General features: G+C 45.1%; 1 protein-coding gene across 1 annotated transcript in view; it reads left to right on the top strand.

Annotated features, from left to right (window-relative positions):
- The window catches only part of LOC138491540 (galactose-3-O-sulfotransferase 2-like), a 470,736-nt gene that overhangs the window by 370,213 nt on the left and 76,305 nt on the right, over window positions 1-24,218 (top strand). The window contains exon 4 of the mRNA XM_069618091.1: window positions 329-614. Within this exon, the coding sequence (XP_069474192.1) occupies window positions 329-614 (286 nt within the window). The remainder of the gene's footprint in view (window positions 1-328; window positions 615-24,218) is intronic.

The raw sequence follows: 24,218 nt of genomic DNA on the forward strand, positions 1-24,218 counted from the left end.
GCCGCCTGGCTTTGAAATACTTGCTTGGGCAGATATGCAAATGGTTAGCTGGTCTCTATTATCATACCCTAAACAGGCCTTGCATGTCAGAAAACATCTATTGTCATCTTAATTACAAATTCACCATGTATTGTAGTTTAATGGTCATTTATAAATGTGCATTTATATTAGGCTTAATTTTAAATTTTATTGTAGCAATGACATTATTGCATGCTTGAACTGCTTTATATATTTGTTATGTCTGGAAACAAAACTTTTTTTGATTGATTGATTGATTGATTGCAGATGGTAACTATACCCTCTGACTTTGTCTCACTTTGCCATTCAGGAAAGTGCCTTTTCAGAAAACAATCAGCTCACGTGCAAAGATATGCCATCCACATACAAACGTGATGTTCCTCAAGACCCACAAAACGGCTAGCAGCACTGTCATGAACATCATGTACCGGTTCACAGAGAAGTACAACCTCTCTATAGCTCTTCCTGTGGACGGAATGAGCCTCTTCCACTATCCCCGGCCATTCCAGGCCAAGTATGTGGAAGGATTCCTTGCGAAAAAACCAGGACAATTATACAACATCATCTGCAACCATCTGACATTCAACTTCTCTGAGGTACGTGACCCAGGATAGTGCATGGAGGAGGCTGTGATGTTCGCTCGAGGCAGTTAAGCAAATCTGTCTGCCACTAGCCCAGGGAGCCTTGCAACCCTGACATCTGTTCAGGGCCCAGAGGGGTGTGCTCTTTGTTCTCGAGCTACACGTATCAGAACTATGAGCTAGCCCATGATCACTGCCAAATGTGGCTTTAACTCTTCAGAATAATTAAATTATTAGCTTTTAAATCTCTTGTAGTGAGTACTTGCTTGGGCATCTCATCATCAGTGCAGAAGCAGCATGGTGGGCTTTGCTTGAGATTATTTTCTATTCCTTGCACGCATTCACGGACTCTTTTACTGCCTCATTAATTCATGCACACTAGCTCATCCACTCACTCGTTCACACACTCCATGAATTATCCGCTTATTGACTTGCTCACTCTATCATTTATCACCAACACGTACTCACACACTCATGGACTCACACACTCATTCATAATGGAGGTGGTTTTGTGTACTAGATTCTAGTATTGAGATTGTGGTGTTGAGGGATCGTTTTTTTTATTTTTTATTCGAGGTATATTTATGTGGTTGGCATGGACTCATGCCAGAGCATAGATCGCGAAAGGTATCATAAGGGGATCTCACAGAGAATGTGCATTGGGGGAGCAGTAGTGGCTAGGTTTTGTTTGCAGAAGATTGTTCCAAATTATGGCCAGCTGAGTGGGTTTCTTCCTACACAATTTATTACAGGTGCATCATGGATAGTAATGAGATCAGGGAGTTGGCAGTGTTGATGTTTTCCTCTTCAAACCAGATATTGAAATTTCCTAGTATGATCAGGTGGTCGAGTTTTATGATGATGTTGGTTATGGCGTCTACTAACGCACTGTCAAAGATGAGGTGTACGGGCGTTCTGTAAATGAGTAGGAATGAAAGATTGGTTTGATGGCCCAGAGTTAAGTGGAGTTATTGAATGGTGATGCAGTTGTGATTTTAGGTGGTGTTTGTATGCAACAAATAGCCCACCTTCTCTCTTTCTCTCTCTGTTGGACTGCTTAAGTTTGAAGTTTTTCGGGAGGGATTCTTGTGCAACTACCTCAAAGTTTCCATTAGTCATGTTTCTGTCAGGATGTCGGTTACACATTTGCTGCGGAGTTTGTGTATCTCTGTGCTGTGTTTTGACATTGATCTGGCGTTGACTAGGTTGCACAAATCTTTGTTCGCCCTTTGGTGGCTGCGTTGGTAAGTCAAACTTCGACTGGTTCCTTCGTTCTTTCGATCCTGTATTTGGCTTCAGCGTGTTGTTTGTGGAGGGACACTTTCTTGTTTACAGTTCTTTGTTGAGTAGCTTGGGTAGGTTGCATGTTGGGTCGATGTCATCTTCGGGGTTGGCTGTGGGGGTTGTGATGTTGAGTTCCGTTGTCTCTTGCCATTTTTTGGTGATGAACTGTGTATAAAGGTAGATAGGTTCTTTTATATTCAGAGAGTTGGAGTTAGAGGAGCACAGTGCTCTAGCAGGGAGGTGCTTATGGATGGAAAGTTGGAGATAACGTGGTCCCAGGCGCCAGAAAGCCTTGTGGATGATGCAGAGGGTCTTGAATTTGATCCTCTCAGCCACCGGGAGCCAGTGGAGAGAATATAGGGCTGGAGAGATACAGGCCCTGGGCTTGGGGCCAAGGATAAATCTTGCAACCATATTCTGGATCAGCTGAATGGGGCGTAGGGAGGAAAGGGGGAAATTGAGGAAGAGGCTGTTGCAGTAGCCCAGCCTAGAGAGTACCAGAGCTCTGGAGACATTGAGCTTCTGGGGAAAGGTGAGAAAAGGGGAATACATCTAAGGAGGTGAAGTTCGAAGTGGGCCTTCTTGGCAAGGTCCAAGATGTGAGGAGTGAAAGAGACAGCAGAGTCAAAGATGAGGCCAAGGTTTATAGCCTACAGGATGGGGAGGGTAGCGGGCCCAAGGAGGGCAGCCCGAGGGTAGAAGGGAAACAAGGCGCATGTGTCCCAATGAGAAGGATCTCTGTCTTACTGGAATTGAGACAGAGATCGGTAGCCGAACACCATGCCTGGATAGCGGTCAGGCAATCAGGGATGAGAATGGAGGACGATGTGGTAAGTAGAGGTAAGTTTGAAGGAAAGCTGTGTGTCATCAGTATAACACTGGAGGTGAGGGCAGAAGAAGGAGATCAGGTGGACAAGAGGGGAGAGACAGATATTGAAGAGCCACAGCAACAGGATAGAGGAGCCTTGTTGGATGCCACAGGTAGAGAGTGAGGTGGTGGAGGAGAAGAAGAAAAGACTTACCCCTGGTAATGTTAATTCGACTGGATGTTCCTCCCACATGTTCCTCATCGTTGATATCCAGCTTCAGCTGCTTTGGAATTTTATTCCACCATGAGGGCGCTGTGCATTCATGGCGTAGAATCAATGTCCCTCGAGGGACTCCGTCTCGAGGATGATGTCATCGAGGGCATATATAGCACGTGCAGCGCCCGTTGGCGTCAGTTCTGTTTTTTTCTTACAGTAGAAATACCTGCATAACCACAGGTTTGACCGTACTCAGCCTTGAAAGAACGAATGCTATAATAACATGTAAAATTCTACTGTGGGGTAGGTTGGTAGGGTGATGAGGAATACGTGGGAGGAACATCCAGTCGAAAGAACGTTACCAGTGGTAAGTAACTTGTTCTTCGAATGGATTGTGTCCTGCTACGTATTCCTCATCTTTGATAGACTGCCAAAGCAGTTTTGATTTGGTGGAGGGAGAAGAATTTAGATTTTAATTGTTTTCATTAACCAAGTGCAGGACTGCTTTTCCAAAACTCCCACCCTGACCGAGACAAGATTCCAGGCAATAATGCTTTGTGAACGTGTCAATAGTTGACCACGTTGTTGCAGGGCTGTAGAGGTACCATGCCCCTGGTGGAATGGGCCATTAAACCTTCAGGAGGATCCTTCCCTGCCAGCTGGTAACATTCTGAGATAGCCAAAATGATCCATCTGGATAAGGTCTGTTTAGTAATAGCCTAACCCAGTTTGTGGCCCATATAGCCAATGAAAAGCTGCTCATCAATGCAAAGTTTTGACATCCTAGATCCATAAAAGCTTAAAGCTCTGTGAGGGTCCAACCTATGTAACATCTCCTCCTTGCTAGGATGAGGTGGGGAATAGAAAGAAGGTAAAACAATGTTCTGTCCTACTTGAAAATCAGAAATGATTTTGGGTAAAAATGAATGGTTAACCCTTAGAACAACCCTATCCTTAGGAAAGAAAGTAAAGGGTGGCTTGGATGAAAGTGCTTGCAACTCACTCACTCTACGGGCTGATGCTACAGCTACCAATAGAATGGTTTTAAAGGTTTACAACCTTAAAGGACATGAGTGTAAAGGTTCAAAAGGTGAATCCATTAGGAATTTTAGAACCAGATTAAGGTCCCAAACTGGAACCTGGAAAGGAGATGGGGGAACACATTGGTGCGCCCCTTTAGAAATGTTGTCACTGTGGAATTTTGAATTATGAACATTCCTCTGACGAGCGCTTAAAGATGGCCAGCGCCGTCAAATAGCCTTTAATGGTACCAATCTGTAGCCCCAGATTGGCTAAAGATAGCAGAAAGGATAAAACATCCAGTGTTTTACAAAGAAAAGGATTTACATTCTATTCTTTGTACCAGTCGCAGAATTTATTCCAACAGCAACGGAACAAAGACTCTGTTGCTGGACTTCTGGCCGAAAGTAAAATCTCCATTACATCATGCAGGAGATCCCAATCCTTGTATCTCAGCCTTTCAGAAACCAAGCGTGAAGGTTGAGTGTTTTGACCTCTGGATGGAGAAACTGAACCTCCTCTCGCGAGAGAAGGTCTTTTCTTTGTGGAAGATGTATCAGAGGACAGATGGACATGTCCAGAAAGTCTGGGTACCACATCCTCCTGGCCCAATCCGGGGCAATTAGGATCATGTATTTCCTAAATGTTCCCAACCTCCTGATCACGTGAGGAATGACGGGGACTGGAGGAAACGAGTACAGGAGTGGAAATTCCCAGTCAACCACAAATGCATCTCCTTGAGCTCCTCTTTGGGGAAATTCCCTAGAGCAGTACAGTTCGCACTTCTGGTTGACACCAGTCGCGAACAGATCCACTTGAATAGTGCCCCAAAGGGTGAAGATCTCTTGAAGGACTTCCTGAGCTAGTTCCCACTTTTGGGAGACTATGCTCTGCCTGCTCAGAATGTCCACCGCCGTGAACTCCTCTCCGGCTAGGTGTCCTGCTATAGGGAGATTCCTTCTTCAATTACCCAGTACCAGAGCTGCATTGCCTCTCTGCACAGTGGTAGTGACACTATACCTCCCCTCTTTTTGAGGTAGTAGATGGCCACTGTGTTGTCCGTCTTTATCAGGACATTCTTTCCCTGTACAGAGGTCAGAAAGGCCTTCAGCGCTAGTCTGATTGCCCTCCACTCCAAAAGATTGATATGTAGTGTGGACTCCGATGGAGACCAATGACCGCTGACTGTCATATCGTTGGTGTGGGCTCCCCACCCCGTGAGTGAGGCGTCCATCACTACTGTTATCTCCGGACATGGTTCCCAAAAAGGTTCTCTATTCAGAATGTTGTCCTGGTAGGCCCACCACAAAAGATCCTGTGAGACCCTGCTTGAAACCTGAAGTAGGTCCGACATCTTTCCTGAGAATTGGGACCATTGATTTCTGAGAGCCCATTGAAGGGACCTCATCCTCAGGTGGGCCTCTGGCATCAGAAAAACACAGTATGCCATGAGGCCGAGCAACCTCAAAAAACTGAAGGCTGGGAGACACTGGGCACTTACAAATTTGGTGACCATCTGTAGAATGTCTTGAGCCCTCACCTCGGGTGGCAAGCTCTTCCCAAGGATTTATCCAGAATAGCTCTGATGAACAGGAGTTTCTGAGAAGGTGTCATATGGGACTTCTTGTAATTGAGGGAGAAGCCCAGTCTGTGAAGGGAGTGGCAGGTGACATTGAGATGATCCAAGACATGTTCGGGAGAACGTGCCCATATCAGCCAATCGTCCAGGTAAGGGTAGACGTGAATCCCCCCTCTCCTGATATTCACTGCCACTACCGCCATCAGTTTGGTGAAAACCCTGCAGCGTAGGTCAGCCCGAATGGCAGAATTTGAAATTGATAATGAGAACCGCCAACCACGAACCTCAGGTATTTTCTGTGCTTGAGATGGATTTGCACATGAAAATAAGCATCCTGAAGTTTAAATGATACTATCCAATCTTGTGGTTGGAGTGCCTGAAGGATCGGAGAAAGTGTGATGATCTTTAACTTGTCCATCCTGAGGAACTTGTTCAAGTATCTCAAGTCCAAGATGGGTCTCAGTCCTCCGTCCTTTTTGGGTATTAGGAAAAAAGGGGAATACCAACCCTTGTTCCTCTCCGCTACAGCCACCGGTTCTATAGTGCCTTTCTCTAGCAGGGTTAAAATGTCCTGCACAAGGAGCAGGTCCAGAATCCTCAAAGAGTGTTTCCCTGGTGGATTGTCCTGAGATCTCTGTAAAAAAAAGGGAAGGCAGTAACGGTGGGCTATGGTTTCCAAGGCCCAAGCATCCGAAGTAATGTCTCGTCATTCTTCTTGATGTTGAGACAGAGAGGTTTTGAGGTGGCTGATGCAGTGGCAGATGGTAAAGATGCCCGTGCTTGAGCTGGCCCCACGAGGGAATCTTCTTTGGCCCATTTGACAAGCCATTCCTCGCACCCTTCCAACTGAGGAGTAGTAGAAAAAAGATCTACCCCTCCAAGGTTGTCCACAAGGTCGAAGAGGCTGAGGTTGCCTTATAGTAGCACCTAAAGATTTAGCTGCTGCCTTCGAGGTCTGCAACCTCTTAAGAGTCTCATCAGCCTGGTTGCCTAAAAGGTGAGACCCGTCAAAGCGGATGTTGAGAAGTCCTGGATTGCGCATCCAGTGAAAACCCTGACTTCCTCATCCAAGCAAATCTGCGCATAACGGTGCTAGTAGCCGTGTCTCTGCTGAATCCAGACCTGACTGAAGAGACCCACACATGGCTTCTTTGCCATCTCTAACTATGGAAATGCAGTCCCATAGAGTGAACGTACATTTTGCAAGGACACATGTGGAGTTGGCAAATGTAAGTGCCATACTCCCTGCAGAAAATATCTTCCTTGCCCATTCATCTACTCTTTTGTCATCACTATCTGGAGGGATGGTAGGGTAAGCCGCTTGCTTAGAAGTTGCACTACAACCAGACTCTCTTGAGTGGGGTGTTTTGAAAGGGAGTCGGGTCACTACTGGAAGGGCGGTACTTCTTGGTCAAATTTTTATTTACAGCCGGATTAGTTTCCAGTGTTTCCCAATTTATCGCCACCCTTTTTTGCAGAGCAATGTGAAAAGGTAATATGGGATCTGACTGAGGACCCTTATCCAGGATGTCTGTCAGATCATCCTGCTTGAATGGCAATGGAGGTCTACTCCACCCCATCTGGTCTACTACTTTAGGCATGAGTTGTCTGTAAGACGCATCAGCATGCTCCCCAGCCTCGTATCCCAAACTCCAACTCGGGTGATGTGTCTACCCCACTGGAAGTCTGCAGGTTGTCATAGAGGTCCCTCAACCTTGACACCTCTGATATAAAACTTTCTGGTACATTTGGCGTACCAAATTGGAGGCCATATGGAGCCTCGTTATCTGAGGGCTCATTCTCCTCATATATAGAAGTAAGGGATTTAAAATGGTCTTTTCTTGGTAGAGGCACATACGTCTTCTCAGGCATGAGGGGTTTTATGAACAATGGATTCAACACAGGAGGAGCCTTCAAAACTTTTTTTTATAGGCGCCATAGGCTTTGGTGGGGCGCTCAGCATTGATGGCGCAGCTGGAAATGATGACGCAGCTGGTGTCGATGCCTTCGGCGTCGAAGTCGAAGGTTTGGCTGGTGTCAAAGGCGCCTCCGAAGGTGTCAATGGTGTCGACGACCTTGCCCTCGACTTATGCTTGTGCTTTCAGCTCGACTGATCCTTCGATGTTACATCATTGGATCGAGGCCTCGACGGCTGCCGATGAGGATCAGGGCTTCGCCCTGGGCTCGATGGATTTAGGTCAAGCCCTTTCCATCCCTGCTTCTTTCGAAGGTGCAGTAGGAGCATGGCTTGGAGGCTTTTGTTTTTCAAATATTTTGAGCATCTCTGCTCTGAAGACCTCCCACTTGGCCGGAATGTATTTTTAGATGGTCAGGATACCCTCTCAGGGGAAGCGTCCAATGATGAAGTCGAAGAAGGTGACCTATGGTGGCTCTTCTTAGACTTCTTTGACGATGAAAAGGAGTGGTGGGAGCTACTCCTCGATTTCGATCACTTAACCTTCTTCCTCTGAGGTGAGTCGCCTCTCGACTCATCGGTCGAGGTTTTTTGGTCCTGGTAGAAGATTTGGGGTTTCGACCTACCGTCAATTTCCCCTTTCATTTTTTCAAGGCCTTTCCTGTCATCGACTGGCACTTGGAGCAATCTGAGGTATTATGGTCTACTCCGAGGCACCACAAACATAAACAATGAGGATCGGTGTGATAAGGAAGCAGTAGCGGCCGCCCTAACAAGGGAGGAAAATACAGAACTGAACAGCCTGGAGGGGTATAAGCCAGTCATCACACATGACAAAATAATGTTAAATATGAAGGAAATGAGCAAACAAATAGAGACACAGACTACATATCCCAGAATACCTAAATAAAGACCTCATCAGTATAAAAGCCAGAAAAGGGGAAAAGAAAGCAGGCAAGGGAGACGAAAAACCGCATTTCCCTATTCAGATGGACTTCCCCAGTCAGGGTTTAACACTAAAACTCACTCCACGATGATTAAGCAGGGAGGAGAATTAGCATCAGGTGTGATAACACTGGGGCTGGGAACACCCAGCGTTAATTATCAGGGAGGAGGGGCACGTGGGTTAAAAGGCTCACAAAACAACTCCAGCTCTCTCTCGTTTTTTAGGAATGGAAGGAGGCTGACGGCGGAGGCACGGAGTGGAACGAGGCCAGTCCCCAGTACCGGTGGGCTTACTAGTGACAAAAGTAGCACCCTCCGGTGGGTACTTTATCTGCCCTACAGGCAAGCCCATCTGCGAAAGGAAGGAAAGCGCCTGATGGAAAAGGAGCTGGAAAGGGGGTGAAAAGCGACTCCGGGAAGTTTTTTTTATTGGGTAATTCGCCCCAAGGCGGCAGAGCGGTGAACATTTGTGTGTTTAGACAGGCGTGCAGAGGAAAACGCTCTAGCCGTTATGAACTGCATTCCTTTCACGAGACAGCTACCAATCTTGTTTTCACCTTAAGAACGGCATTTATTTCAAAGTACGGCTGACATCCTTATGAACTGCATTTTTCTCAGGAGACAGCTACCAATCTTGTTTTCACCTTAAGAACAGCATTTATTTCAAAGTACGGCTGACATCCTTATGAACTGCATTTTTCTCAGGTGACAGCTGTACCCATGGTTTTCACCCTATGAACGGCATTTTGTTTGAAGTACTGCTGTAATTCTGGGTTAACTCATTGCGGTCTGCATTTCAGTGAAGGGGGGGATCAATAATCCTTGTTTTTGCCTTTCGAGCTGTATTGAAGTGCCTTGAAGGAGAGAAGTCCATTAACATAACGAACCTCGGTGAGCTGTACAATAAACCTGATTTGTTACCTTACCTTATAGTCTCTGGCTCGCTACTTAACAATCGGTCAATGACATTTTCGACCCACAATCACAACACTTTTTAAACCCGGTCTTCAGGGTTGTCGGTGTCGACAAAGATGAAATTTTCTCTCGATTTCTCAAAGTAATGAAGTCGTCACGAAGTGAAGAAGCACGCCGTATTTCTCGAAACAGTAGCATTCGCGGAAAAACAGAACTGAAGCCAACGGGCACTGCGCGTGCTATATATGCCTTCAATGATATCATCCTCGAGACAGAGGCCCTCGGGGGACATTGAGTCGACACCATCGACGCACAGCACCCTCTGCTGAATTTTTTTTCTCCGAAGCAGCTGAAGCTGGATATCGAATATCAAACATGAGGAATACGTGGGAGGACACAATCCAATCGAAAGGGCCTAGGTGCAACTGGGAAGGGCGGCACATGAGGAAAGAGGTCAACCAATCCAGTGCCCCGTCCGTGATGCTGACGGTATTACTGAGCTGTTTTATGAGAATAGAAAGGTTGACCATGTCAAAGGCAGAGGGCAGATCATGGAGAATGAGAACAGCAGGAGAGTTAGCGTCAAGATTTGCGACAATGTCTTCACGGATCTTCAGCGGAGAAGTTTCCATGCCTCTGGATGCCCGAGTTCCAGATTGATAGTCATGTAGGCAACCAACAGGTTCAGTATGAAGGATCAATTGGGGGAGGAACAACTTCTCCAAGAGTTTACCCAGGAAGTGGGTGGTGGAGATAGGGCGATAGTTAGGGGGATCAGGAGGGGTCTGCAGACGGCTGTTTTAGGAGAGGGTACACAAGGTTGTGCTTGAGGGATAGAGGGAAAGTGCCAGTGGTGAAGGAGTGGTTATAGAAGTCTGCAAGAGCTGGGGCGAGAGAGGAGATGTTGTCCTTAATGGTTCTAGAAGAGCAGGGGAGAACCTGTTTGGATGAAACCTTCATAGAGCAGAAAACTTTAGAGACAGGGAGCCAAGGGAGACATGGGAACAGGAGTGGAGATGTGGGTGGTGTCGAGTAAGGACAGGATGTCTTGTGTTTTAGATATGAAATGTGAGGCCAAAGCGATGCAGAGAGCCTTGGAAGGAAGGATAGAGAGATGGAGACTGCAGTTGGATTGGTGAGTTCCTTGCAGATTTTGAAAAGTTCAAGCATGTTGTTAGTGGCTCCAGAGATGCAGGCTTGGATGTGGGGCCTCTCCTTGGAGCGGATAGAGAAACGATATTGCCTTTGGAGCAGGCAACAGGCCAGTTTGTCAGAGGATGAACCTGAGGTCTGCCACTTCTGTTCAACAACTCTTCACTTACGTTTCAGAGAAGCTAGATCGAAGTCATGCCATCCGTTGCATTTAGAGTCAGGCTTCAGGTGGATCCTCATGACAAGCGCAAGGATGGCAGGGGTATTAGAGATGGAGAGGTGAAGGTTATGCGAGGAATTATCATGGATAAGTAAAGGGATTTAGAGGAGATTCTGGTAAGCTTTTACCTTTTATTAAAGAGAATATTTAGAATGATAGGGTAACTAGGAAAGACCCAAGGTGTGTCAAGGTATCAGAGTTGCAAATTTTCCAATGGGCCAATTCTCAAGGTGGCAGCTTGTCGTAGTGGGATAATATCCCTGTGGCAGGATGTCACAGGGGTAGAGTATTACCGGGGCCATAACGTCTGAGTGGCAAAATATGGTGCTAGAGAGGCTCAAGTACCAGAGTGGCTCAAGTGCCAGAGTCAGCAAATACCAGAGTGGCTCAATACCAGAGCGGCAGACTATCAGAATAGTTAAATACCAGAGTGGCTAACTATAAGAGTGGAGAACTATCGAAGTGGCCAACTATTAGAGTGGCTAACGATCAGATTGGCTTTCAGAATAGCTAGTTATAAGAGGGGCAACTATCTGAGTGGCAGCTAATAAAGCCTACGAGGATATCATAGTGGTACCTTATCACAGTGGCAGTATATCTCAGTGGAAACATCAGAGTGGCAACATGTCACAGCTGCAATATATTGCAGAGGTGAACTATCACAGTGGCAATATATTACAGTAACAATATATCACAGTGATAAACTATAGAAGGGAAAACATATTGCAGTGGTAAACTGTTAGAGTGGCAGACTATCTGAGTTGAGTAAGCTAACAGATTGGCAAACTATTATAGTGGCAAACTATTATAGTGACAAACTATCTGACGTTTTCTAACTATCAGAATGGCAAGAGCGGCAGACTTATTAGAATAGTACACTATCAGGGTGGTAAATATCAGAATGGTAGACTATCAGAGTGGTAACAAATCAAACTCGCAGGAACATCAAAGTGACAACATATCACAGTGGCAACCTATCCCAGTGGAGATGTATGCCAACTGCAATATATCACAGTGATAAACTATTAAAGAGGAAACATATCACAGTGACAAACTATTACAGTGGCAGAATATTGCAGTGACAAACTATTACAGTGAAAGCTATCTGAGTTGAGGAAGCTATCCATGTGCTAAACTTATCAGAGTGACACACTATCAAGCTGGAAAACTATTTGAATGATAGACTATCAGAGTGGCTAACTATCACAGTGGTTAGTTACCAGAGTGGCAACAACAAAAAATGCAAAAAGATTACAATGGCAGCATATCAGAGTGGTGAACTATTAGAATGGCAGAGTATCACAATCACAAACTATTTGTGTTTAGCAACTATCACTGTGGCATGGTATTATTCATAACCCTGTTCCTTAACTCAATGTGGGTGATCCAATTGGTCCGGTTGGAGGGTATAGCAGAGGGAGGGCTAGGATGCCCTTATCCTCTGTCCGGACAAGGCTGCCCTGGAATGGTAAGGGATATGGGTGTCTTATGTCAAGGGACCCACAACCGTAGCCCATAGGGGCGTGGGGGCTCAGGATGGAGGGAAGACAGGAGGTGTAAGTGGAACAAAGTTTGTTAGTGAACCCCTTTGGGCCAGTCAGAGAGACACAATGGTGCAGGACTCTGAAAGGGCCTTGAGGTCCTGAAACCATACCTCTTTTTCCCATCTGAGATGTGCACAGTGAGTGCTCCAGTTAAGGGGCCCTGGGGTCCGTATTTGGGTCTTGTGATCCACAACGTCACGTTATCCACAACATTAACCAGTCAGGGGGCTAGTGGGTGGGATGGAATAGATGTCGGAATTGAGGGACGGGGAATATATGTTGTTACCTAAACTTTTTGGGCTAGACAGAGAAGTAGAAAGTCGCCGGAATCACCAAGGGCATCCAGGGAATGAAACCGCACCGCTTCCTCCCGCCTGTGAAGTGCGCAGTTAGCACTCCCGTTTGTGGGCTCCTGCTTCCGTGTTTTGGTCACGTGACCCACAACATTAGCCAATTAGCGGGCGGGTGGGTGCGCAGGGTTGGGGCTGTATGGAAAACAACAGACAGGAAACACAGGTTGTTACCTAAACTCTTTGGGCTAGTAAGAGGGGCACGATTGCAAGGGCCTCGAGGGCCCAAGACCTTACCTCTTATCTCCTGCCTAAGAAGTGCACCTGAGTGCTGCAGTTCGGTGGCTTTGGCTTCCGTGTTTTGTTCTCATCACTGTTGTGTAGTGAACTCTATGTGTGTGTTGCCCCTTTAAGGGGATGTTGCCCTCCCAACTGCATTGCCCTTTTAAGATGGGCCATGACTGTGTCATGGCCCAAGGTAATAAAGGGGAGCCCTGCAGGCACATGAAACAGAACGGCTGCAGACTCCACAAGTGGAACTCCTGAGTCTGTGTCTCATTACCATGTAGGCTGCAGGCCTACATGGGGAAGTACAGGCCTGCAGGCCCTGATGTCGTGGGACCCTTGTACCAGGATGGTGGCAGAGGTCCGCATGGTCAGGGGCTTGGCAGGCTTTGCCCCCTCCCCCACCCCCGATAGTGCTGATGCCCATAGCACCAGGAGCCCTGCCGGTTGTCCAGGGCAGGCCCCAACCCCCACAGGCAATGGGCCTGTAGAGTGCCGGTGCCCTTGGCACTCAGGGGGCCCGCTGGGTGTCAATAACGGGCCCCCATAACAATGACCCACAAAGTTAGCCAATCAGGGGATTGGCGGGCGGGGTTGAGGGAAGACCAGAGGGGAAGCGAGGGATGGGGAAAAAAGGTTGTTAGCTAAAGCTTTTGGACTAGTCAGAGGGGCACAATGGCACAGGGGTCTGCAGGGGCCTTGAGAGCCTGAAACTATCCCTCTTCTCTCCCACCTGAGAAGTGCCATGCATGCATGTCATTAGTGTGTAGAGGTGGGAAAACAGTCAATATTTTGTATCTCACCCAAGAGCTACAATTACAATAAATCTGTTGATGCAACATCTAACAGAATAAATCTGTGCATTGAAAGAATCTGAGAATCTGCAATTATACTTGGGCGAGCGGGTAAAAAGGCTGATAGGCCTTGGCACAGCCAGAGCCATGTGTTATGGTGGCCGGGCGGGTGCCAGCCTGCTCTTGTAGGCTCTGGAGGCAGTCCCTCTGCCTAGTGATGGCGCTGGTGCAGCGTTGCAATGAGGCACACGTGTTATGGGGGGAGCTGACCATGGACACCGAGCCAGCTCCCCATGTGATACTATGGGGCACCAGTATCACTGAGGCCCAGGGCCTCGGAGGACAATGGGGTGGGGGCTGGCCATGGACATCGAACCAGCCCCACCCAGAGGTGCTATGGGGCACCAGCACCTTGGAGGCAGCACACCTCCAGAGGTGGCAGGACTGGTCCTGCCAGCTCATGCAGAACCTGGCTGTATTCTTGGCCGGGGGCCCCATGGCAACCTGGCCTGCAGGCCCTGATGGCACAGGGTGGGCCTGCAGGCCATAATGAGAAACACACGCTCAGATAATTCCGTTATGGAGTCTGCAGCCATTCTGTCACACGTGCCTGCAGGGCTCCCTTTTATTAACTTGGGCCATGACGCAGTTATGGCCCATTTTAAAAGGGCAATGCCTATGGGAGGGAGACATCCCCTTAAAGGGGAAACACACATGGGAGGGTTCACTACATAACAACAGGCAGGGTCAGATGGCATTGACTGGTGGGCTGGAGAACTTTCGCCTCTTTAGTAAGCGGCTCACATCCTGCATGCCCACGTGACACTGCACAAGCCCTCTGACACGGGATCAGGTTACAACATCACACGCCAGGGGTATAAAATTAAATAATACGAACAGTGACAACATAATGGCAGGAATTACATAAACTGATCACTGATTCAGTTTTAAGCATGAGGAACTATGCCGGATAGCAGCTTCACATATACATCATTGCTCGTGGACATGCAGGATGACACCTTAAATTATGCATCCCTGTTCATGGCCTTCTTCAGAGTCCTATCACACACATGTACATTTCAAGCATCAATTTCTTTGGACATAATTTGGACACCACAACAGTGGCATGCACTTAAAACTTTATTAGTCTAAGAGAGGTGGGGAACACATCCCACCAACTGGCAAAGCTGCACCCGGGGTTACCAGGGGCCACGTCGGCTGCAGAGTGTTCATCGCTGGGGGATCAGCATGTGTATCCAGGGGAGTCGGTGACATGGGGAGCTGTTCTGCCGCACCGGTAGGCTGAGTTGTGGTGGGGCTGTTCTTTTTCTCCCATGCCGGAGTTCTACATCCAAAGTGTGACAGCGCACCGCTCCCACTCTGCCCCAGTCGGGCATTTTTTTTATTTTAATCACTGCGGTGGTGGATGTCGCAGGACGAGCCCCTTGCGGTTCAGGATCGGCAGGGCGCCGCATCCCATCCTCGCCACCAATTGTTATGGGGCCTGCGGGTGTTGTCCCGCCCTTGTACAGGGCTCTCTGGTGGCATACCCTCTGCCTAAGTGATGGCGCTAGTGCAGTGTTAGGAGAATTTTCAGTTCTGTGCTAATTCCCTTTCACCTGAGAGACCCCCAGCACTTTTGCTGGACTCTGGACTTTTTTTTATTTTAATCTCCTGGGTGAGTGGAACTTTTTACCACTCACTCATTCTTTTCTCTGACTGGGATTTTGTATTTTTACTGTTTTATGGAGTCTGGTAAACTCCATCTGTTTAATACATACATCTGCTTTTGGTTTGTGACACCCAGCACCCTCTGTGCAGTCACTGAGGATTCCCTTGGACGTCTCTTTATGTATTAATACCTTCTCTTGTGAGGCTACAGTTCCCAAGAGTAGTAAGATAAAAGTTATCTATCTTACTTTTTCTTTTGTGGGTCCAGCACACACCACCTTATGTGGAGTGCTGGGGGGTTACATTGTAACTCCTTCTCCCACTACTCATGTAACCTTTTGTTACACTGACTAAATTTAAATGGCTTGTTGCAGTGGTTACTTTTTAGTACCTTTCGTGCAGGTTACTAGCAGGCTGATTTCTCAGCTGCAGTACAGCACCCATGGTGAACCATTTTCTCAAAATGCCCACGGTCTTCTTTTTTCGCCATCTTTAGTTTGTCCGTTCCTTCTGGCCTCTCCTATCGATTTATATAGATTTGAGTCCTTTGTGAGTTTTGCCTTTAGCGGGCATCAGCCCTGAAGCCCGTCCAGGCTCCAGTGTGTCTGGGAAGGCAGGACTTGAGGAAGGGTCCTGAAACATCACTGTCCTTTGTCTGTAGGTGTGCCTGGCTGAAACCGGTTCCAACTCGGTGGCTGGCTGTCCTTCAGGACAGCCAATCCCCAGGTGATTGACAGCTCCATGGGGGTGAATGAATGGGTTCCAACATATAAGGTGAGGATTTTTGGACTACAGGCAGAATCGACCACTGGAACAAGGAATCTGAAGCAGAAGAGGAGCAGAGACGCCAGCAGCACGTTCAAGAACCTCAGAAGTACCAGTGAAGCACTGCAGCTGTGCTAACCCTGTTTTTATCTCAACAGGGAAGCTCTGCCAAGGACCACCTCCTCCCTTAGGCTGGTGAGACCAACTAGACTCAGGACCTTCATTTTGGGCCATCCCCCGACGTCCTGCAAATTTTCTGGGCTGCAGAACACCAATATCCGGGGTACATGGACCATTTACGAGTGCATCATCTTGTGAAACTGGAACCTCACTGAAACTTTCCAAGCATCCGTGTGGGCATACGGAAGTAGGAATTCTTCACCAAAAGTCCCCTCACAAGAGTCTAGGACCGAGTTATCAAAGAGAATCCAACCAGCGATATTCGTTTCTACTTGGCGCTAAGAAAATGTCACCAAAACCACAAAGAGCCGCTGGAGTGAGCAGAATCCTTTGCTGCCAACTCTTTCTCCCAAGTGCTGCTGCATAAGCCCACCGAAGGTCCTCCCTTTCATCACCACAACCAAGAAGCAGGACTCAGGGTCTGCATTGTTGCATCTAGAAGGTGACCAGCGACATTTTCATCTTTACTCTTAAGGTACTGTGGGGATTGGGTTGTACTTACCTTAGGCCATTTTCGGTGCTCCTTCACTTTGGGAGTGCAATTTTCTTCAATTGGGAGTTGACCTCAACTCCACTGTGCAGGCCTTACAGCCTGTGTGCTATCGGGAAGGCTCCTCTTGAGCTCCTGTGTTTTCTACAAGACCAACTGACTGGTTACTTAACTGTACTATGAAGATTTTCATCAGAACTGGTGCTGTCCATTTGACTGTGGTTTTGCTGGTTTCCCAAAGGTCAATTTTCTTGATCCTACTGGCTTTGGCACTGCTGGTTCCTCCATAAAGTTAAAGTTAGGAATCAGACTTCCTATATCCCTCTGGGAGAGTGTACTTTGACTTTAGAAAAACTTACCTAACACGCAGCGCTGCAATGAGGCACACAGGCTGGGTCGGATGGCATTGACTGGTGGGCAGGAGACCGCTCATCTCTTTATTAAGCGGATCACATGGTGCATGCCCAAGTGACACCGCACGAACCCTCTGACACGGTCTCAGGTCACAACCCATTGAACAGGCAGGTACATAGCCAAATGGCAGACACTTGCAGTCAGTGCGATTTTTTCCTATGCCTTCTACAGTGTATATATACTCCCATGCAAATAGATTTGCCACAGTGTGTGACGCTAGAGTGCCCCCATTGTGTTACAAATATCACTGTTCATGGGCTCCAGAATGGCTAATTTCCCTTACCTACTGAATTCCTCAGCAGCTTTGCTGGATTTCTAGGATTTATTTTTTCACCTAGTAAGAATGTGAGCCTATTTTACCCACTCTTACATGTGTTTTGCTGTTTGTGTTTAACATTTGTGTGTTCATGGACTGTGGAGCCTCACCTACTCCTCAGGCATCATCTCTTTACTGTGAGTTACACAGCACCTTCAGTGCAGTGACACAGGGTTGTCTTTTAGACTTCCCAACTCAGACTCTATTTTCTGGGACTGACTACTGTCTCCCAGAACATGTAAAGTTGCCATTGACTTTATTAGTCTTTTTTAAAACCACAGACCCAGTGCAACCCATTTTACATGGAGTACTGGAATGGGTTAATACTTATGGTAACAATGGTGTAGAGGAGCACACCTTTTTTAATTTTGCCTTCTGGTTTTGAAATGGTTTCTCAAACAGTTTTTCAAGTAACATTCAGAATTACTTAGGTGCTAACAGAGTCAGATTCCGGGCTACAGAATCCAATATGAACAGAACAGTTTTTGGGATCACTTTAACAAAAATGACCTAGGCTCCGTGCACACTTTTGAGCATAAAACTATGCAAAATGAGTACTCTCTCTCTGTTTATCAGATCAGAAGGCAAAATTAAAAAAAGGTGTGCTCCTCTACACCATTGTTACCACTGTTATCATTGTTAGAGGCTACTCCAGTTCTAGACAGAGCATCCATTCCTAATCATCAATAGAAAAGATATGTCCTTTTCAAAAATTGAATCATTAACTACAAATAGAGCAGAAACTTTGGGCTTCTCAGCAGAAGAAGCAACAAAAATCTTAGGCCTTATTAAAGACATTAACATAGACCTCAGTACCTCTGACAACCCTGAAGAGTTGAATCATCAATTGAAACGTCTGATACAAAGAGAGATCAGTCAGAAACTACACGCAACAACACTAGCTCAATATTATAAAGCGCAACAAATACCACAAGGTCTAAGAATAGACCTTGAACCAACCTTGTGTAAAGAAAACCCTGAGTTTGTTAAAAGGTGGAGATATATTCTGAACAAATGCTCTTGGGACTTGATTTTATTAACGATTGAAGAATTATCAAAATCATTAATCACCATAGAATCGGATCTTGACAAACTGAAAACCTCATTAACGGAAATAATCACGAAAGAAGAATTGACAACGGTATTAGATGAAACCAACAACAAACTAGACACATACAAAAAAAAATAGAAGCGAAGAAAATTAGAAAAAGAAAATTCCGAAGGGACACTTTGGATTACAAGTTGGATATCGTATATTCGTGGAAGGAATATTATCAACAGAAGGATAATTCTAAAAGCGAAAGAACACCATACAATAAAAGAACTCTGACTACAGGAAGTGCCTCCTCTGAGGCATCAAGTGGTGAATCAGAAATACCCGAACAGGAACAACAAACGTCCATGGAAAGAGACGAACAAATACCAACAACATCAAAGGGAACGAAATCACCATCAGAGAACATTGCATCTTTTTTAGAAAGGGCAAAACTAGAAGAGGCAAGAAGAAAAAATCCAACTTGGAAAGTGAACTTCTTGCAAAAGAGAAGTTAGTTATCAACATCTCTGATTACAGGCTGAGCAAATTTGAGGAAAAAACCCTACAAAAAGGCATTTTATTTGTCCCCAGTCACAGCAGTTCACTGTTAAAAGAAAACATTTATTTCTTTAAATTAACCCGGAAAATGAAATTGAAACTGTTTTTTGACACATGTGAATGGGGTACGCTGAAAGAAGACTGCAAATATCTAGAAATGAAACCTAAAAGCACATTTATGCCACCAATACAAAATCCATTGATCGATGTGTTTCAAAAACAAGTTCTAAAAGATCTGGAAAAATTGAACTACCGTAGAGGAACTAAAACGAATTTCACAAAAAGAGAGCAGCAAGTGCTGAAGAATTTGTGGCAAAATCCCAACCTAATACTGAAACCCACGGATAAGGGGGGAGCACCGGTAGTGATGAATTCAGAACAATACAAAATGGAAATAGAAAGACAGCTAGCCAATGATAACCCCTATCTTGAAGTCTTTGAAAACCCCACAGAAAAAGTTCAGAAATTAATTAAAACCACATTAGATGAAGCTAAAAATGACGAACTAATAAATCACTGCACAAAAAATGTCCTGATGAATCAACATCCATCAATCACGATCATATATACGCTGCCTAAAGTTCATAAAGATCTGACTAACCCGCCAGGAAGACCAATCATTGCAGCCAACAACAGTCTACTTGAGCCTCTAGCACAATACATAGACCGAGCAATCCAACCCTCAGTTCATAAATTCAAGACTTACATCAAGGACACAAATGACTTTTTGAACAAATTAAAGAACATTGAAATAGACGAAGAACATGATATTCTCTTCACAATGGACGTGGTAAGTCTTTACACTAACATCACCCATGACTTGAAGCCATGGAGTGGCTACTGTTAAAACCAGACACGGATTGTGAAGCAGACAAACTGTTCATTCTAAAATTGTTGAAAATTGTTTTACAGAACAATTTTTTCATGTTCGAGGACAAGTACTTCATACAAACATCCGGAACATCAATGGGGGCCGCAATGGCCCCAAGTTATGCCAACACATACATGGCATACCTGGAAGAAACAAATATCTTTAATGAAGAAAGGTGGACAAAACAATTCAAGTGTATCTAGCGGTTCATAGACGATATCTTCGGTATATGGAGTGGATCTCAGGAAGAGCTAGATATATTTTTTCAACATCTGAATAGAATGGCACCCAGGATATCACTAACAACAAAGACAAGTAGGGAAACAATTGAATTCCTGGACGTACAAATATACAAGAAAAGAGGCAAACTGGAAACCACAATATACACAAAATTGACAGATAGAAACAGCATACTGCATGCTCACAGCTTTCACCCACGAAGAACAATAGAGAGTATACCATTCAGTCAGTTCTTAAGATACAGACAGATTATTTCGGAAGATGAGGAATACAACAGCAAGATGGAAGTCCTGAAAAGTAAATTTGAAAAAGAGGCTATCAGTCAACTAACATCACCAAAAGTGCAGACAAAGTAAGCAGGATCAGTAGAGAAGAGGCACTAAAACAGAAAGAAAAAACAGAAGCAGAGAAACTCAGGAAAACTTTAAAGGAGCAACACCTTGCTATAACAGCAACTGCAACAACTTAATTAAAGGCAATACCATCACCCATCCACATAAAGAGTATAAAATAAATGTCCATCACTCATCCACATGTGACTCTAAAAACGTAATATATGGCATTAGATGCCCCTGTGGTATATATTACTTGGGAATGACAACGAGGAAGGCAAAAACAAGATGGTCTGAACACAAGTCTAACATAAGGACTGGAGCCATCAAATCTCCAGTATCACAACATTTAAAAAAAGAAAGACACAACATCACCCAGATACGGTTCATTATTCTTGAACAAATAAAAGTACCAAGGAGAGGGGGAAACATCAATAAAATGCTATCACAGAAAGAAACATACTGGATAGAAAAAGTGAACTCCATGCAGCCGAATGGGATGAATGCCGAATGGGATCTAAATTGTTTCCTATAACACGAAAGAAAAAAATACATCTGGCAAGGGATTGCCAATACAAATTACGAGAAAGTACAAGTGTAAACTTAGACGACTCCTATCGTATTGAACTGTTGCATCACGAGAAAGCAGGAACGTTATTTGATACAGAGATTCCATCATCCAAGGACACCATAAGATGGCGCCCGGCGAAATGCATAGGATTAGACAGCTCCGCATACATAGAAAGAAAGAATGGACTAAGCATCACACGGTTACCATCGCAACAAACAAAAACAACGTGTACGCCAAGCGAGCTCAAGGCGATACGAGCACTTCATGCTCCACTTCCAGGAGAAGACACGCGAGGAATAACGGAGCCAGAACCGAATATGGACGAGCAGAAGGAGATAGCCCTAAATGAACAACCCGAGGCGAAGAAGCGGGACCGAGGACAAAAAAAGCTACCCGGGCTGACCGCCACGCCGAGGTGAGAACTAAAATCAGATTTTAAAAACGCAACTTGCCTTAGGTATTAGCTAATCCGGGTTTTGTAACTGGGACACAGCGCTATGTCCTAGCGACTGTTCCCAGCACAAAACCCACTTACATTTAAACAACAGACAGTTATAAAAACGAACGGTATTCGTTTTTATCAATAGACCACGCAGAAAACTGCCACTGTGCTTTAAGGAAGGGAGCAGGCATAGAGCCAAACTGCACTGAACAAGCAGAACTGACAGGTTCAAGATGTTTTAAAGAAGACAAAATCTTCAATGTTACAGGTACACCAGGTCCAAGTGAATATTTACGAAAAGTATAAAAACAGTAAAAATACAATTTGAAGGTATTGATCAGAAATATATGTTGATTTAATTTTCAGAACATATTTCATTGAAACAAGACATTGGTCCGCACCTGATGAAGGGCATTTAGAGCCCAAAACGCGTCGTGCATTAGAGAATTCCACGAATAAAAGGGCATTCAGCCAGAAGCTAAAGAAAAGTCTTATATATGGACTAATGTTTCTCTGAGCCATAGGAAATGGACTGCAAAATGAAGAAAGTGTGACATGTTTTCGCATGATATGTGAACCATATAAAAATGTTTTCAAGTATTTTTGTTTTAATATTGTATTCAGATTGAGTACTGTAAAGCATGAGGTAATGCCAAACTGTAGAAAGATTCACGTTTTGAGTATTCAAGAAACTTGAAAACTGATGTGTGACATCTGCCACCATCATTTATACTTTGTGTTTAAATAAATACAATATGAGAAAAATTGCATGATAAACAGAGAGAGAGTACTCATTTTGCATAGTTTTATGCTCAAAAGTGTGCACGGAGCCCAGGTCATTTTTGTTAAAGTGATCCCAAAAACTGTTCTAAGGGTTAATACTTATCCCTTTTTATCCGTTTCTCTTGGAGCATTGTTTTGCTCCCTTTTCATCAAGACTTGGCTGGTGGCAGTGGTAACTACCCTATTTTTCCTACCGCGGTTATCTTAAATAACCTGAGGTAGTTTTAGGCTCTAGGGTTGGAACCTGCCAGTGCTGAGCTCCAGTTATATTGATCATGAGCAAGATCACAGGAGTGATTGTAGGGGTTTAGCCCAAGCCCCTGTTTGGTTGGATAAGAAAAATGGTGGTCTCCTGGTTATCTCGCTTTGGAAGTTAGTGAAGTAATTACTGTGACACTTTGTTCCATACGAATTGGTTCGTTTTTATTAGTGGTGGTTGTACTTGCATTTATTACATACTCATAGTTGTTTTTGAGAAACACTGTTTCAACCTAGATAAGCAAGTTAGGTCAGCCGACACGTGTTTCGACCCGTACGGTCTTTCTCAAGGCTGAGCAATGGTCATGGTGCCATGTGTGGGGTGTTATGTGACAAAATCGTGACATATTGCAATAATACATTTGTGGTGTAAAGGTGATGTGTAAGTATTGTGACAATATATGACATTGACATCAAAACCATTGATGTTTAGGCAAAACATTTTTACATTGTATTGTAGGAGAGAAGGGAAGAGAAAGGAGAGGTGAGCAACTGGTAGAAAATGATAGCTTCATTTAATATGGAAAGGGACTGAGGAGGAACTCAAAGAATACATGGACTTCCTCAACACCAATGACTTTGGTATCCAACTAACCAGCCAAATCAGTAAAATCCAAATCGATTTTCTGGACCTTAAAATTGAGATAGTAGACAACAAAATTACCACCAGAACCTTCCGCAAATCGACAGAAGTCAACTCTATCTTACATGCACAGAGCTGCCACAGAAAAAATGTCATCCGAAATATTCCGAAAGGGGAATACATTCGGGCACGAAGAAATTGCAACACAGACCAAGCTTTCATAGATGAATGCAACCTTTTGGATGAAAGATTTAGAAATCGGGGCTACTCCCCTGTAAATCTGGTCGAAGCAAGAAACCAAGCCTGCAGAATCGAAAGGTCATCCCTACTCTCACCAAAACCAAGAAGACAGGATGAAAACCCCAAGATTAGATTTGTCACTAGATACAACAAGGACAGCTATGCGCTTCAAAAAATTTTGACAAAACACTGGGGTTTACTCCGCATGGATGAACATATATAAACACAACTTGAACCGTATCCAAGCATGTCATACAGTAGAGCACCGACTCTGAGGACCTTACTGAGCCCCTCATTTCTTTCGGAAAAAAAGATCACAGCACAGGATTGGCTTAGCAAACTGTCACCACATGGATTTACCAAATGTGGAACATGTACTATGTGCAAGTATGCAACTCAGACCAACTGTGCCAAATTCTCAGGCTGCCCAATGTTCAACATCACAGAGCACATTAACTGTAAAACAAAGTTTGTGATATATGCCCTAATATGTGTTTGCCAAAAAATATACATAGGCAGTACAATCCGCGAGACGCGGTTCAGAATTAGAGAGCACATCAACAGTATACATTCACAGGACCCTCGACTCCCTCTGGCCCACCACTGGCAAAAGAATCACCAAATGGAGAACAAGAGTGACATACGATTCATCGGACTCAAGACGGTCCGGCTTGGTCCCAGAGGAGGGGACAGAATCCTGAAACTGAGACAAGAAGAAGCACGTCTTATCTGCCACTTCAGATGTGTAAAAAATGGCTTGAATAAGGATCATGATTTTAATGTTTTCCTATGATCCTTTATTGTGTTCCATTAATGCAAGTTCTCTATAAACCACCAGAGGGATGGACCATTATCATGTTGACCCTTACGGGACCCTAGGGCCTCTCCAGCAGCCCCTTAA

The sequence above is a fragment of the Ambystoma mexicanum genome, chromosome 10 (assembly GCF_040938575.1).
Source record: "Ambystoma mexicanum isolate Mex_15411 chromosome 10, UKY_AmexF1_1, whole genome shotgun sequence".
NCBI lineage: Eukaryota > Metazoa > Chordata > Amphibia > Caudata > Ambystomatidae > Ambystoma > Ambystoma mexicanum.